General features: G+C 41.9%; 1 protein-coding gene across 4 annotated transcripts in view; it reads right to left on the reverse strand.

Annotated features, from left to right (window-relative positions):
• The window catches only part of Prkaa1 (protein kinase AMP-activated catalytic subunit alpha 1), a 36,596-nt gene that overhangs the window by 5,385 nt on the left and 17,223 nt on the right, over positions 1-13,988 (reverse strand). For 3 of the 4 annotated variants that reach the window (XM_038323565.1, XM_038323567.1, XM_038323566.1), the window contains exons 2-8: positions 11,942-12,083; positions 9,885-9,978; positions 5,852-5,996; positions 4,771-4,858; positions 2,418-2,642; positions 345-831; positions 121-247 (exon numbers count right to left, since the gene is read on the reverse strand). In XM_038323565.1, coding sequence (XP_038179493.1) covers positions 121-247; positions 345-831; positions 2,418-2,642; positions 4,771-4,858; positions 5,852-5,996; positions 9,885-9,978; positions 11,942-12,083 — 1,308 coding nt within the window. The remainder of the gene's footprint in view (positions 1-120; positions 248-344; positions 832-2,417; positions 2,643-4,770; positions 4,859-5,851; positions 5,997-9,884; positions 9,979-11,941; positions 12,084-13,988) is intronic. The other variant, XM_038323568.1, reaches the window with a different exon arrangement.

Genomic DNA, 13,988 nt, shown 5'->3' on the forward strand with positions numbered 1-13,988 from the left:
AAAAGGTATTGCCATATTGAAACTTAATACTTTGCATGCTTAGTTTTAATTAAAATCAAAACAAATGACTATAAACCAAATTAGGTAACCAGGTCTATCTGTGGGTCTGTGTGTACGTACCATCAATACTACGGAAATCCAATAAGTAAGTCCGACTGTCCACCTGGTATAACTGTAGACTCATTTTGGAAAATGTGCTCGTCACAGGATTCTTCCTTCGTACACGCAAATAATAAGGGTTTACAACCTAGCATTTGATATGGACAAAAACAAAGTACATCAAATCAATTCTTCTATTAAAGACTTTTGTCTAAATGTGTTAGGTAGAATGTTTTCCTTCTTACCTTCCATTCATAATCCAATTGCTTGATTGCTCTACAAACTTCTGCCATGATATCATTTGGTCGACTTTGACTTCTAATTCCCAAATGCCATTTTGCTTTCCGTACACCTTGGTGTTTGGATTTCTGTGGGTTTAATTCATCAAGGGTATGCCGTGCCCTTGGTGTTTCAGCAACCAAGAATGGTACTCTTTCAGGATGCGGCCGAGTTAAATGGTGATCATCGAGGAAAGAATCAGGGGGGCTTGTTGCCAAGTAGAAATCTTTGGCTTCGTTCATTATTCTCCTGTTGTCTATTATGAGATGGTAGGCAACCGCCAGTGGGTCCTGGTGATTTCTGTTGTACAGGCAGCTGAGAACCTCCTCTTCTGAGCATTCAAACTTCTCACACACTTCTTTTAAGGCTTCATCATCAATCATGGTTGAACTGTATGACGGATCCTCAGGAAACAGATATTTTGGGAGGTCCTGTTTAAACCATTCATGTTCCCTAAGAGAAAACAGCGGTGTGCGGAGGATTTTGAGTAAAGCCAAGAATAAAAATAATACCTTGCAAGAGCTTAGGGTATGAATTAATTTACACTTATACCCACGCTATATTACCACCTTTTAACTCTTTTCCTCTTCCAGCTCACACTTTATTGTATATACTTAAAGAAAAGGTTCTAGCTTGCCACTAATTCTGAAGGACTGATGCAGCCAAGTAAAAAGGTATGTCTACTCAAATGACAAAATAGTTTTCTTCAGCTCAGAAAGAAATTATGTTGTGTGGCTTCACTGTTATACTCTTGTTTATACTGTTCCATGTTACATGAAAAGAACTTAGAAACAAAAACACTACACAATATCCTGAGTTCTTACTGTGTACTTAGTTTTATGCTAAGCAATTCATACATGTAAAATCTATCCTCCTCCTCACAACCCAGTTCCATATGACTCAAAAGGCCATTCTCTGAATGATTCTCTATTATATTATTTAATTGCACATGTAAAAGTATAGGGAACCATATCAAGAATTATGCTAAAACTCATAAAACAAAAACACAGAGGAAAACGCCCAAAAGAATAATGGTTATCATCTAAGTGAAAGACATAAAAGCATTCTTTTGTTCTCTCAGGTTTTGTTTGTTTGTTTTGTAATTTTAATGGTGTATGTTTGTTTCCAACTGGAGACTGGTTTTTGAGACAGAATCTCACTATGTGGCCCAGGCTGGAATCGAACTCACTATCATCCCAGCTTGAGCTTTCCAAGTACTGGGATTACAGGCGTGCACCAACATTCACAGCACTTTCTCTCATACTTTCATTATGAAAAACTGCATAAAGCATGCAAACGTACTTTTCACACAGATATTTTACAGCATCAGTTTAACAGTGTGAGTTAAAGCCATGCCCTCTGCCACTTGGGAGCTCCTTTTCAGCAGGTTTTGTTTGGTTTGGCTTAGGTTTTTTGTGACAGGGTTACTCTACATAGCCCTAGCTGTCCTGAACTCACTATGTAGATCAGGGTGGCCATGAACTTGCAAAGATCTGCATGTCTCCACCTCCCAAGTGCTGAGATTGAAGGTGTAGGCCACCACCACCTGGCTTCAGCAGGACTTTTAGTATAAGAAGTAAATGAAAAGAAACAAAGCTTAAATACACATATAATCCTCTTCCTGGTTATCCTAATGCTTTCTCATTTATTACCCCTATGTGCACAAAATTTTTCTTTCTTTTGTCCTCCAGTACCAGAAAAATGTGTAGTCTAGTCATCAGGATATCAACAAATTAAGGAAAACAAAAATAAAGGGGGGCGGGGGATGAGATAGCACTGATGGCAGGACAAAGTCTCCAGTACGCACTCTGAGTGTCATGAGAAACGGCTCACCTCAACTTGAAAAGCAAATCTGTCACCATCCGTTCTGCCTTATTTAAACTATTAGTTTCAACCACATACAATGTAACATTACCAATAAAACTCAGTTTCCTGGACTCAAAGCATATTGCTAGAAAAAAATACATCATTAATAAAATGAAATTTCTCTCATGTCTTGAGATTCAAAACGGTAGGAAAGCCCACTGGCTTAGAATTACCTGATATCTTTTATTGTGGCCCTCTTCATGGCATCTACCTGTAGCATGTGCTTCAAAAGGCTGATTACAGAGGGATTTAAATACTGCGGGGTATAAAAGATCCCGTCACATATCTTCTTAAACAGAGTTGGCACATGGTCATCATCAAAGGGGAGGGTTCCACATAACAAGGCATAGAGGATGACCCCACTGCTCCAGATATCCACCTCAGGACCTGCGTACAATCTGAATAGGGGATGTAACTGCATTAATCAACAATCAACCCTCTTCAAACACAAATATTTTATGAAGACTACAAGAAAATAATTTCTAAAGAAATCAGTAATCAGAACATGGTGTTTATAGTTGTACATCATGTATAAAGATATAAATATCAGTATTACCCTTTCAAAGTGAAGATAGTTTGTAAATTATGAGCCATGGAAAAAACTGTTTTGCTACCTTACCTTGACCCTCAAAGGATCCCACCAATAAGGCCAAAACTTGAACCATCATGCTCAATGTTGATTTGAGCCACAGAGATAAAACGCTGTTTTTCAATAGCTTTTATTTTGTACATGTATATAAGTGCATGCACACATGCCTGTGTGTGCCATGTGTATATCTGTGTGTGCGTAATGAGTGTGGAGGTGGAAGGACAACTTGGTGGAGTTAGTTCACCCCTTTGACCTTGACATAAGTTTCAGGGATCAAACTCAGGTCATCACTCTTGGCAGCAAGCACCTGACCAGCTGTGCCATCCCCCTGGGCCAAGATTAAATTCTGTGCTCACAGACTCCTGACCCATTTCTCCTAAAACCCTCACATCAAAGCTCAAAGAGCTCGAGGCTGTGGAAGTAGCCACGGTAAGTAGATTCACAGAGCTCTCTAAACTTCCTGAAGCACTCTGGAGATGAGTATCTTAACTACCTACAAAAAAAAAAAAGTTGACTCATCCATTCATAGTCTGACTTCAGGTGAAAAACATCTTTAAAATGACCAAATAAATTATTATAAATATCAATAAAACCCTTTATTGAAAGTAAGTGTTCTTATTCACCCAGACCTCAAAGAAAGACAATCCAAACTCAACAAACAGAGTACACTAACCGCCCATTTTATGTATGCTTGATCATAAGGCACCACTTTTTTTGTTTTGGTTTTTGGTTTTTCGAGACAGGGTTTCTCTGTAGCTTTGGAGCCTGCCCTGGAACTCGCTCTGTAGACCAGGCTGGCCTCGAACTCACAGAAATCTGTCTGCCTCTGCCTCTCAAGTGCTGGGATTAAAGGCGTGCACCACCACCACCCACTCAAGTTCAGCATTCTCATCTTTCAGTGTCTAGCAGATCCAGATTAAGACTGAACACAAATAAATCTGACTTTCTCCTCCTCGCTTTTCCTTGACACAGGGTCTATGCATATAGTCCTGCGTCACAGCCTATGCGCGGTGCTCAGGTTACAGGTATGCACTACATCCAGCCAGTCTGACTCCTGGTTTTGGAGGACCTCTTCTTTAATTCAATCTCCTAAAACACTTTCTTTCCTCATAAAACATGAAGCTGCTCTACAGATGGCATTTATTTAATAATTATGAAACTATACATTACATTATACTTGTAACTCCATTTTGCTTTCTGTCTGGGTGTTTTTGGTTTTTGTTTGTTTGTTTGATTTGTTTGTTTTTGAGACAGTGTCTTAGGTTCCACAGAATGATCTCAACCTCTCAAGCTCTCGAATTACAAGCACGGACCCCTTAGAATGCTCATTTTTTGGTTTTTGTTGTTTTGTTTTGTTTTGTTTTGTTTTGCCAAGTAAGCCATTTCTCATTAGTAAGTAGTTGGATAGTCAGGTTTTCAGTAACCTACCTATCTCCCTTTACAACTGACTTGCTTGAAATTCTCCCTCCAGCAGAAAAATTAAAGTATTTCATTCTAACCATTTTAATATAACTTGCAAACCAACATTTTCCTCTTTAAATGGATTTGCTAATTTATCTGCTATGTTTTTTATAAAACTTTTTTTATTCATGTGTGTGTTTGTGTGTCTGTAGTGATATACACATGCATGCCACTGTTTGCAGAAAGCAAAAGAGAGTGTTGGGTCTCCTAGAGGTAAGTTAAGGCAATTGTGATCCACCCAAAATGTGGGTGCTGAGACCTAAACTCTAGTCCTCTAGAAGAGAAGCCAGTGCTCTTAACCACAGAGCCATCTCTCCAGCTCCTTGTGTATAGTCTTAAAATGCAAAATTTGCAGATAAGAAAACCCTGTCCCTTCCTTCACTAGTATCAAATACGACAATTCAGACTAACAAAATCTAAAAAAAAAAAAAAAAGCAACTACAAATACATCATAAGTAGCATAATATAAAACACACCTTCCTGAAATTACTTCTGGTGCAGCATAATTGGGTGAGCCACAGCTTGTCCTTAAAAATTCACCATCTGACATCATGTTTGAAAGACCTGAAAAGACAAACAACGGCCACTCAAGATTCCCCAAGGACAAAAATGAAAGTCCATTGAACAACACAGCTAAGTTTGTATTAACATGATCGCAGACTTTATCTCCCAAACAGCCTGCCCTTACACACAAATGCACAATGTATTTCAATGACTAGAGGTTCATGAGTACATAGTAAACTACTGACGGCGTTGCTTGCTAGGATAAATGGGAAATGTTTAACTTTCAATATAGTAATGGCTAGGCAAAATAATCTCAGATAAACAGAAAGATTTTGACCAGTCCTGCTCTGTTCTATAAAAACAAAACCTAAGCCCAGAGTGGTCACCCGAACCCATATTCTCTTTCCATTTATATAGCCCACTGTGGCCTTGAATCCACCTGCCTCCACCTCTGGCATTCTGGAATTATAGGCATGTGCGACCACATCTGAAATTCAACTTTCCAGTATTTAGACGTTTAAAAGTTTCCTCATATAGTTCTTCTTTCTAGATTTCAATTTTTTCAATAAGTCCATTCCACGTAATTTCTACTCTCTCCACACTTGACCAAAAGAATATATTAGAAATAAAGCTGCTACCTTCTTCACAAATAATAACTTCTTTAATGACAACTTGAAATATTTATTATCACAAACTGAATGGTACTGCTGGCAAGATGGCTGGCTAGGCAGGCAAAGGTGCTTACTACCAAGCCTGACAACCTGAGTTCAAGCTATAAGACCCAATGGTGGAAGAACGGAAACAACCCCCAAAACTGTCCTTTGACATGTATATGAGTCTGTGTGTGTGTGTGTGTGTGTGTGTATGTGTGTATGCATGCACATGTGCACACAAGAGTATGTACGTATGCACATGTGTGCATGTGCACAAAATAAAAAGCTTTATACTCAGTTTTGAAGAAGAGAGTAACTTACTGTTTTCCCCTTTTGTATGCCTGTTTACAAGATGGGATTCTCAGCACTCATGCTCACTGAATATTCAAACTGTGCTTACCAAAATCAGCTATCTTTGCATTCATGTGTGCATCAAGCAGGACGTTTTCAGGTTTCAAGTCCCTGTGGACCACCATGTGCCTGTGACAATAATCCACACCAGAAAGGATCTGTTGGAACAGACGGCGACTTTCCTTTTCGTCCAACTAGGAAAAATAGAAAGTATTTTAAGCTATGCATTAGATTAAATATTGCAAGGTTCAATGGAAACTTTTCCTACTTATAATTCTCCAGCCAGAACTTTCCGAAGTATGAACCCTTCTAAATGAACTTCACCCATGAGGTGCTTTCGAAATGAGGAAGTAATACAGGTAAACACTAACTTAAAATGCCAGGCATTTATGGGGACCCTGATTAGCAGCTCAACTTTCTGATCCTATCACCTGCACAGACTGCACACACACACCCACAAAAAAAAACAAAAAAAAAAAACTGTCTTCTTCTGTAGTTCATGGGTTAGTCCTAATAGTTTCAACTTCAACCTGAAACTAGGCATGCTTTCTACTCTAAGTTAGTCATGTTTAATCCTTCATTCTTTCAGTAAATATGTATTGAACACATTCAATATGCTACACAGGTTAGACATTCCTAATACAGAAATGAAAGGAAGGCCCTACTCTAATTGACAAAAAAAAATTTTAAAAAAGACAGTTAAAAAAATACACCAGTGTAACAGTGGGGAAAAAAAGGTCAGAATAATACAAAATGTGCTACGAAGGACAAATGCAAACCCATAGTCAAATAAATGGTCCTTGTCAAACTCACAAAACATCATGCAAATCATGCGAGTCAGGAAGGGGCCTGTAGGGAGGAAGGGGATGACAGGAGTGGGAGAGAAGAGAGCACATGGAATGAGAAACAGAAAGCACAGAAGACATGGACGAAACCGTCCAAGAACAAATTTAATCGATAAGAAAGGAAAGAAAAATATAGAAAGTGCTGTTGGGATGGGCTACTGTTTCTGACTATGACGAAGTAACACTCAAGCACCCTAGATGAATCACAAAACAGCCACAGTCTGTGTTCTGAAATTTAAGATTTTTTTTAACTATTATATGTGTATGAGAGAGAGAGAGAGAGAATACATCTACATACGGGTATCTACAGAGGCCAGAATTCTGAGGATCAAGAGTTAGAGACAGTTATGAGCCACCCTACATGGGTACTAAGAACCAAACTCCAGACCTCTGAAAGAACAGCTCACCCTCATGACTGCTGAATTGTCTCTTCAGGCCCAAGATATTTTACTTAAACAAAAGAAAACTCTCAGCACTTTTTGCTTTTGCACATTTACCAAAAACTGGGGGGGGGGGGGGGGGGGGGGGGGGGAAGAACTTACACTATAATTAATATTTTTAAATATAATCTTTTAAAAATAATCTTCAAAAATCCCCCCCATATTTTCTGACGTTTGCTCAACAAGTGATAACTACCACTGGTATATCCCTACTCCAGGACAGAACACTAAATAAACAAGCTGCGGGTCCCCTAGACAAGGACTTTCCCATGCAATCCTGTGGTAGCTCATGAGCAAGCATTCTAAATCCAGAAATCTACACCTTCAATGCATGGTGGGGAAATTCAATTCAATAATGTGGGGAAAAGATAAACCAGCATTTCTTGGAATGCAAAATTAAAACTGCTATAGAAGATACCCTTCCCCCAAGAAAAATGTATTAGTATATTTGCAATCTAATGCCTTTATTTGTTCCATTCAATGATTATTTTAAAAATTTATGAAAGCAGAAGAGAAAATTTAACTAACAGACAATATAAAAAATAAAATAAGTTGCTGGAGAGATGGCTCAGCAGTTAATAGCACTGACTGTTCTTCCAGATTCAATTTCTAGCACCCACATGGCAGTTCACAACTGTCTATAAACTCCAGCTCCAGGGGATCCAACACCCGCATACACATACATGCAGGCAGTACATCAATGTACATGAAATAAAAATAAATTATTTTTAAAAAGAAGTAAAATAAATAGAAAGGCTACAAAGGTTAAAACATACTATATTTACAAATATATAGTACAAGGAATGGCAGAGACTAAAGAGATGAGCAGAATCAAAGCATCTTTCAGCTCACGAACATCACGCACTAAGTCTTTGTGCATGTAATAGCAATACACAGGCCCTTAAAACAAAGGATCAAGAGACAAGCAGCCACAGAGAGGAGTGCCTGGACAGCAGAGGCAAACAGAGAAATGCAAAACCCAAAGTCTAGAGGAAGAAATAAGCACATGTGCATAGGAAATCCTGGAGAAGCTGGGGAACGAGATGTACCAGGACCTTCCGAGGCACAGTGAGGGTAGGCTACAAACAAGGCAGCTGGGCCCAGTGAGAACCTTTAAACTCCCGCCACTGGGGAGCGAGACCTCTGGTTTCTCTAGCAGAGCCAAGCCAGACCGTTCTCGACACCGTGGCAGGAACAAAGCATCGTAAAGAAGATGTGTACTAAGTGACAACCAGCACACTAACAGAAGAGACCCCCAACTCTGGCTCAGTTCCGACAGCTGAACTACCACCATCACCAAAACGGGAAATACCAAATACCAAATCACACGAAGAAGAAAAATACGTATGCTTGTTAGCAAACGATTCACCCTACCCAAAATAACAGGTCTCCCAACAACTTAGCCTATGGGAAAAGCCACCAATCAATAAATCTCACACATATATGAGCTTGGCATTTGGAACTTCATTCTGAAATTTTGAAATTTAAGAGGACATCCAAGAATCACCAGATCTGAGAAAGAGTCATGGGGGGGGGGGGGGGGGGGGGGGGAGACAAATAAAATGAGCACCAAGAATGCAGCAGTTCAGGATCCGAAAGACAATTAAAATCAAAATGTCTTCCTCGACCTGGTAAGGGTACATCTGTGAGGCCAGACAGGAAGGCTGTCTAAAGGCAATTTCAGAAAATGAGGCAGATATCTGAACTACAGAAACACGACAGCCAAAAATTCAGCACTCAAAATGTAAAACGGCATCCCCATAACGTAGCACAAAATGACTGAAATGACAAACAGAACAAAAAGATGAGAAGGCAGGGATTATTTTAGGAAGATTCCTCTAGGGGAGCGGAGTGGGGCCTTGAAGGATGAGAAAGGGAATACTTTAAACAGAAACTAAGTGTGCTGAGAAGTAAGTAAAGATTAACTTGGTTAGTGAGTTCTATTCCGATTACCGAGAAACGCTATATAAAATGAATGATGAATAATACACATATAACTTTAGACTGAGAGCAAAGAGAAGGTCTTTGCCCAGTGCCAGGGGTGGGTCTCTTAGAAGGTACAAATCAGATGACCCGAGGCCAAGTTTGGGCAGGGGACAGAGCTCAGTATTCCTATCTATAACTTAAATGTCTCCAAAGTTCCTCCCAACGCTAACGTCTTCAAGTCTAATCCCTAAGGCCTCCACAAAGCCTGTTCTTACTGTTCCAGGTACATCAGGGTTCAGAACCAAAGAATGAATGCAACTTAAATGTGGCTGGGCTGAACAACAGGCCTACATCTTTGAGTATTTAATATATTTTGTAAGGATTACTTATAGCTTTAAGATGCATATTAAAAGGGTTTGTATAGGCTGGGCACACCTTTATTCCCAGTATTAGGGAGGCAGAGGCAAGGAGATCTCTATGCAGTGGAAGCCAGCCTGAACTACAGAGAGAGTTCCAGGCCAGCTAAGGTGGCATAGTGAGACCCAGTCTCAAAAAAACAAAAGCTTTATACCCCAAAAATAAATCTGAGGATTATAAATTTTAGGGATTTAAGTAAACTCTATCACAAATAAATCATGTGACCTTGAAAAAGTACTTAACCGGGAGGCTCAGTATCCACGTCTGTCTGTATAAGTGGCTCAGGGGCTCATCGCTGAGGTCCTTCTTCCTACCTCTAAGTAGCCTATGATTCTAAACAAATATGATTAAGGACCTGGTTACTAAACAGATCTCTGAAAATTGCTTTCTGACATTCTGATAAGGGGTACAGGGGAGTTACAAATATGTAGAGGGTGAAATGAGAACTGCTTACCCTTCCATTTTTACAGATATAATCAAATAGCTCTCCTCCTGAGACATATTCCATCACCATGAAAATATCAGATGGTGTACTGATGACCTGGTACCTGGTGAGAGAAAACATTATCTACTAATATTAAAACATGTGTATTCATCCATTCAATAAAGATTCACTAAGCACCTAATATACCAGGTACTATGCTAGAAACCAGAAGGCTGTGGGAACAAAGCCAGCCTCCTGTGTCTGTGATGCTCTTGATCCGGGGGCCAGGAAACAAAGTAAATAAGCATCACCTAGTGCAGAGCATGCGATGGAGGAGGGAAAGCAAACTCTTCTATACAGAGCTCTCCAGGAAGGCCAGAGGACACCCGCAGAGAGCCTGAAGGAAGGAAGGCGCAGACTGCATTACCTGCATTACCCCGGAGGAAGGTGAACCAGGCAGAGGGGACAGCATGGGCAAGGGCCCAGGTGGGAGCCTGCTTGGCATGCTCATGGTAAGGCAAGAGCACAACAAGCCGGGAGAGAGACAGGACGTGGAGTCAGTCACTGGAGGCCAAAGATGCAGCACGTCACAAGCCAGGAAGGTAGAGACTTCGGGTTTTTACTTAAAGAAAGATGAAAAGCTATGGGATGTTCTGAATTCTGGCAGTCACATGATCTGCACAGTCAGAGAGTAAGTGGCAGAGGTGTGAAGAACTGACGGAATGCTAAGAAGCTGAGCTCCTCCAGCAGCCCATGAGAGGGGGGATGGTCCAGACCAATGTGATGGCGACAAAGCACTGAAAGACACCAGAGGTCCACTCTGAAGGAAGAGATGGAGGGATGGTGTGAAGAGGATAAACAGGACTGTTCGTGATGCTCTTAAGTTTTCATCCCGGGGCAAGTGGCAATTGGCCACTATGGTGAAAAGGGTGAGGCCAGCAGATCCCAGGAGGTGATAAAGAATGAGACTTGACCAGGTCCTCTGGAAGCCTCGTGGACATCCCAACAAGGATTATAAAGTAAGCAGTGGGCATAGGGCCCAGAGGGCAAAGCAAGAAATGTGCATGTAGGGCCGTCGGCAGATATGATATTTCAAAACACTCTAATAAATAAGAGATGAAACCAAGCAGTTTTTGAGCAGGCCAGTTCAACAGAAAAGTCCAAGCACTTTAAGTTATAGCACACATGGTGACACAGAGGTAAGAATAAGTTCCAGTGCCCTCCTGCCATCCTAGGCTCCTCAGTCTGATGTGTGTGTCAGCAAGCACAAGCAGGGTAGGGCAAACTATTTCTAGCACACAGTCGCTCATGAGCCTAATTCCAGAATGTGGAAAGTGGAAACTAGAAACTGGGAGGTCAAGAATTTTCTGCCACCTTTCTGGCCTTTGGGTGGAACTGGAGACCAAACAGAGGGCCCAGCTCCTACTACAGAAACTTTTACTAGAAAAATCAGTAGTTGGCTCTCTACATAAAAACAGAAGCACAGAGCGTTATCAGAGAACAGGAAGAAGAAGACTAAACATGCCAGGAACCACGTAGGAACCACGCTAACACATGGGCGGACTAAACATGCCAGGAACCACGCTAACACATGGGCGGACTAAACATGCCAGGAACCACGCTAACACATGGGCGGACTAAACATGCCAGGAACCATGCTAACACATGGGCGGACTAAACATGCCAGGAACCACGCTAACACATGGGCGGACTAAACATGCCAGGAACCACACTAACACATGGGCGGACTAAACATGCCAGGAACCACGCTAACACATGGGCAGACTAAACATGCCAGGAACCACGCTAACACATGGGCGGACTAAACATGCCAGGAACCACGCTAACACATGGGCGGACTAAACATGCCAGGAACCACGCTAACACAGGGGCAGACTAAACATGCCAGGAACCACACTAACACATGGGCCTACTTTGTAATTGGCACACAACGGGGCTGGATATGAAAGAAACCTCCAGTCTCAGAAACAGGATGAAGGCCAGGCCTCTCTCTGGTTTACCAGGTTGGGCAGGTTAACAAAGGGCATGGGCAGATGGCAGGACCGGGTTTGACAAGCTGGACTTACAGTTTAATTATGTGAGGGTGCCGGAAAAGCTTCAGGTTCTGGATTTCTCTGCGGATTTTCCCGACCACGTCAAGGCTTCGGATCTTCTGCCGGTTGAGTATCTTCACAGCGACTTTATGTCCAGTCAATTCATGTTTGCCCACTGCAGGAGGAATAATTTTAATACGTTAGCACCAGGTTTCATTGGCGATATACGCTGGGGTTATTATACTAGTAAGCTAAGCAATCTGAGAAAGTACTCGAACATGTTTGTTCTTTGTCTCCCCCAGATTACACCCCTGAAAGTTTAGATGGTTAAATCAGGAGTACACCAGGAACTCTCGCAGAGAATGGCTTTGGGAAGAAGGGACGCTAGAACAGTTACAGGAGAGCTGGGAGAAACTCTTCCCTCTTCCTGTATACCTTCATATTCTTCAAATTCTTTTAACTTACTCTTCATTTTAAAACTACTGCATATATAAAATCAAACTATCTTCTGTATGGCACTTTCCACAGATGTTCACTCTTGCGACTATCATGTCAGGGTGTGTTACTTCTGTTTATGGTGCCATTTGTTTAATTCTGTGAAGCTGTGGTACTGTGCCTGTCTAGAACACCTGATGGCCAAATAAAGATCTGAACAGTCAACAGTGAGGCAGGAGAAAGGATAGCAGGGGCTGGCAGGCAGAGAGAATACACAAAAGGAGAAATCTGAGAGGTTCAAAGAAGTAGCCCGGGAAGGAGGAGGGCATCAGGGGCAGCCATCCAGCTACACAGCAGCCACGGTGTGAGAGTGAGATGCGCAGGAGCAGGGCATGGGAAGAGCACAGCAGGAAAAGGCAGAGGGGACCGTCTAAGAAAAGCTGGCAAAGCTGGACTGGGACTGAACGAGCATGGGATCAAACTGGACTCTCTGAATGTGGCTGACAATGGGGGCTGACTGAGAAGCTAATGATAATGGCACTGGGTTTTGATTCTACTGCATGAACTGGCTTTTTGGGAGCCTGGTCTGTTTGGATGCACACCTTCCTAGACCTGGATGGAGGGGGGAGGGCCTTGGACCTCCCACAGGGCAGGGTACCCTGCCCTCTCTTAGGACTGGAGGGGGTGGAGGGAGGGTGAGTGGGGGAGCAGAAGGGAAATGGGAGGAGGTGGAAGTTTTGAATAATATTTATAAAGCAATAAAAGAAATCTAAAGAAAAGAAAAGAAAAGCTGGCAAGAGACAAGCCAAGCAAAGGCTAGACGTTTAAAACTAAGAATAAAGCTTCCATGTGTAATTTATTTGGGAGCTGGCGGTGCTCCCCCCCCCCAAAAAAAAGAACAAAAAGAGTAAAAAAAAATCCAATTTTTCACACATAGAAAAACTGGAAAGCCACCATTAACATCATACGATAAGGATCCAGACATGGTAGCTTAGGCCAACAGACAGACAGCAGAGGCAGCGGGACTGAGCGCTTAGGAGAAGCCTGGGCTACGCGGGGACACTGTCTCAAAACAACATAAACCAACAAAAATCATGATATAGAATAGCTCCATCTTTCCCTCAGAAAAGTGCCCTGCAGGCCCAGTCAGTGAGAGGTGCACGAGTATGAAGCCTAAGTTCCAATTTCCATAGCCCGTGCTTTAAAAGAGAGGAGGGGGTGCTGGAGAGATGGTTCAGCACTTAACAGCACTGACTGCTCCTCCAGAGGACTCGAGTTCAACTCCCAGCAACCACATGGCAGCTCGCACGTGTCTGTAACTCCATTCCAGGGGACCCAACACTCCCATACAGACATGTATGCAGACAAGACACTAGTGTACATAAAATAAAAAAAATTAAAAAATGAATCATAACTTAATGATGGTGCATGCCTTAAATTCCAAAAAATATCTGAGTTTGAGCCTGGTATACAGGATGAGTTTCAGGACAGCCAGGGTTACACAGACAAACGCTATCTTGAGAAACCAGGGGAAGGGCTAAAGAGATGGCTCACAAGTTAAGAACACTGACTGTTCTTCCAGGTCCTGAGTTCAATTCCAAGCAACCACTTGGGGGTTCACAACCATCTGCAATGAGGTCTTATG

The sequence above is a fragment of the Arvicola amphibius genome, chromosome 3 (assembly GCF_903992535.2).
Source record: "Arvicola amphibius chromosome 3, mArvAmp1.2, whole genome shotgun sequence".
Classification (NCBI taxonomy): Eukaryota; Metazoa; Chordata; class Mammalia; order Rodentia; family Cricetidae; genus Arvicola; species Arvicola amphibius.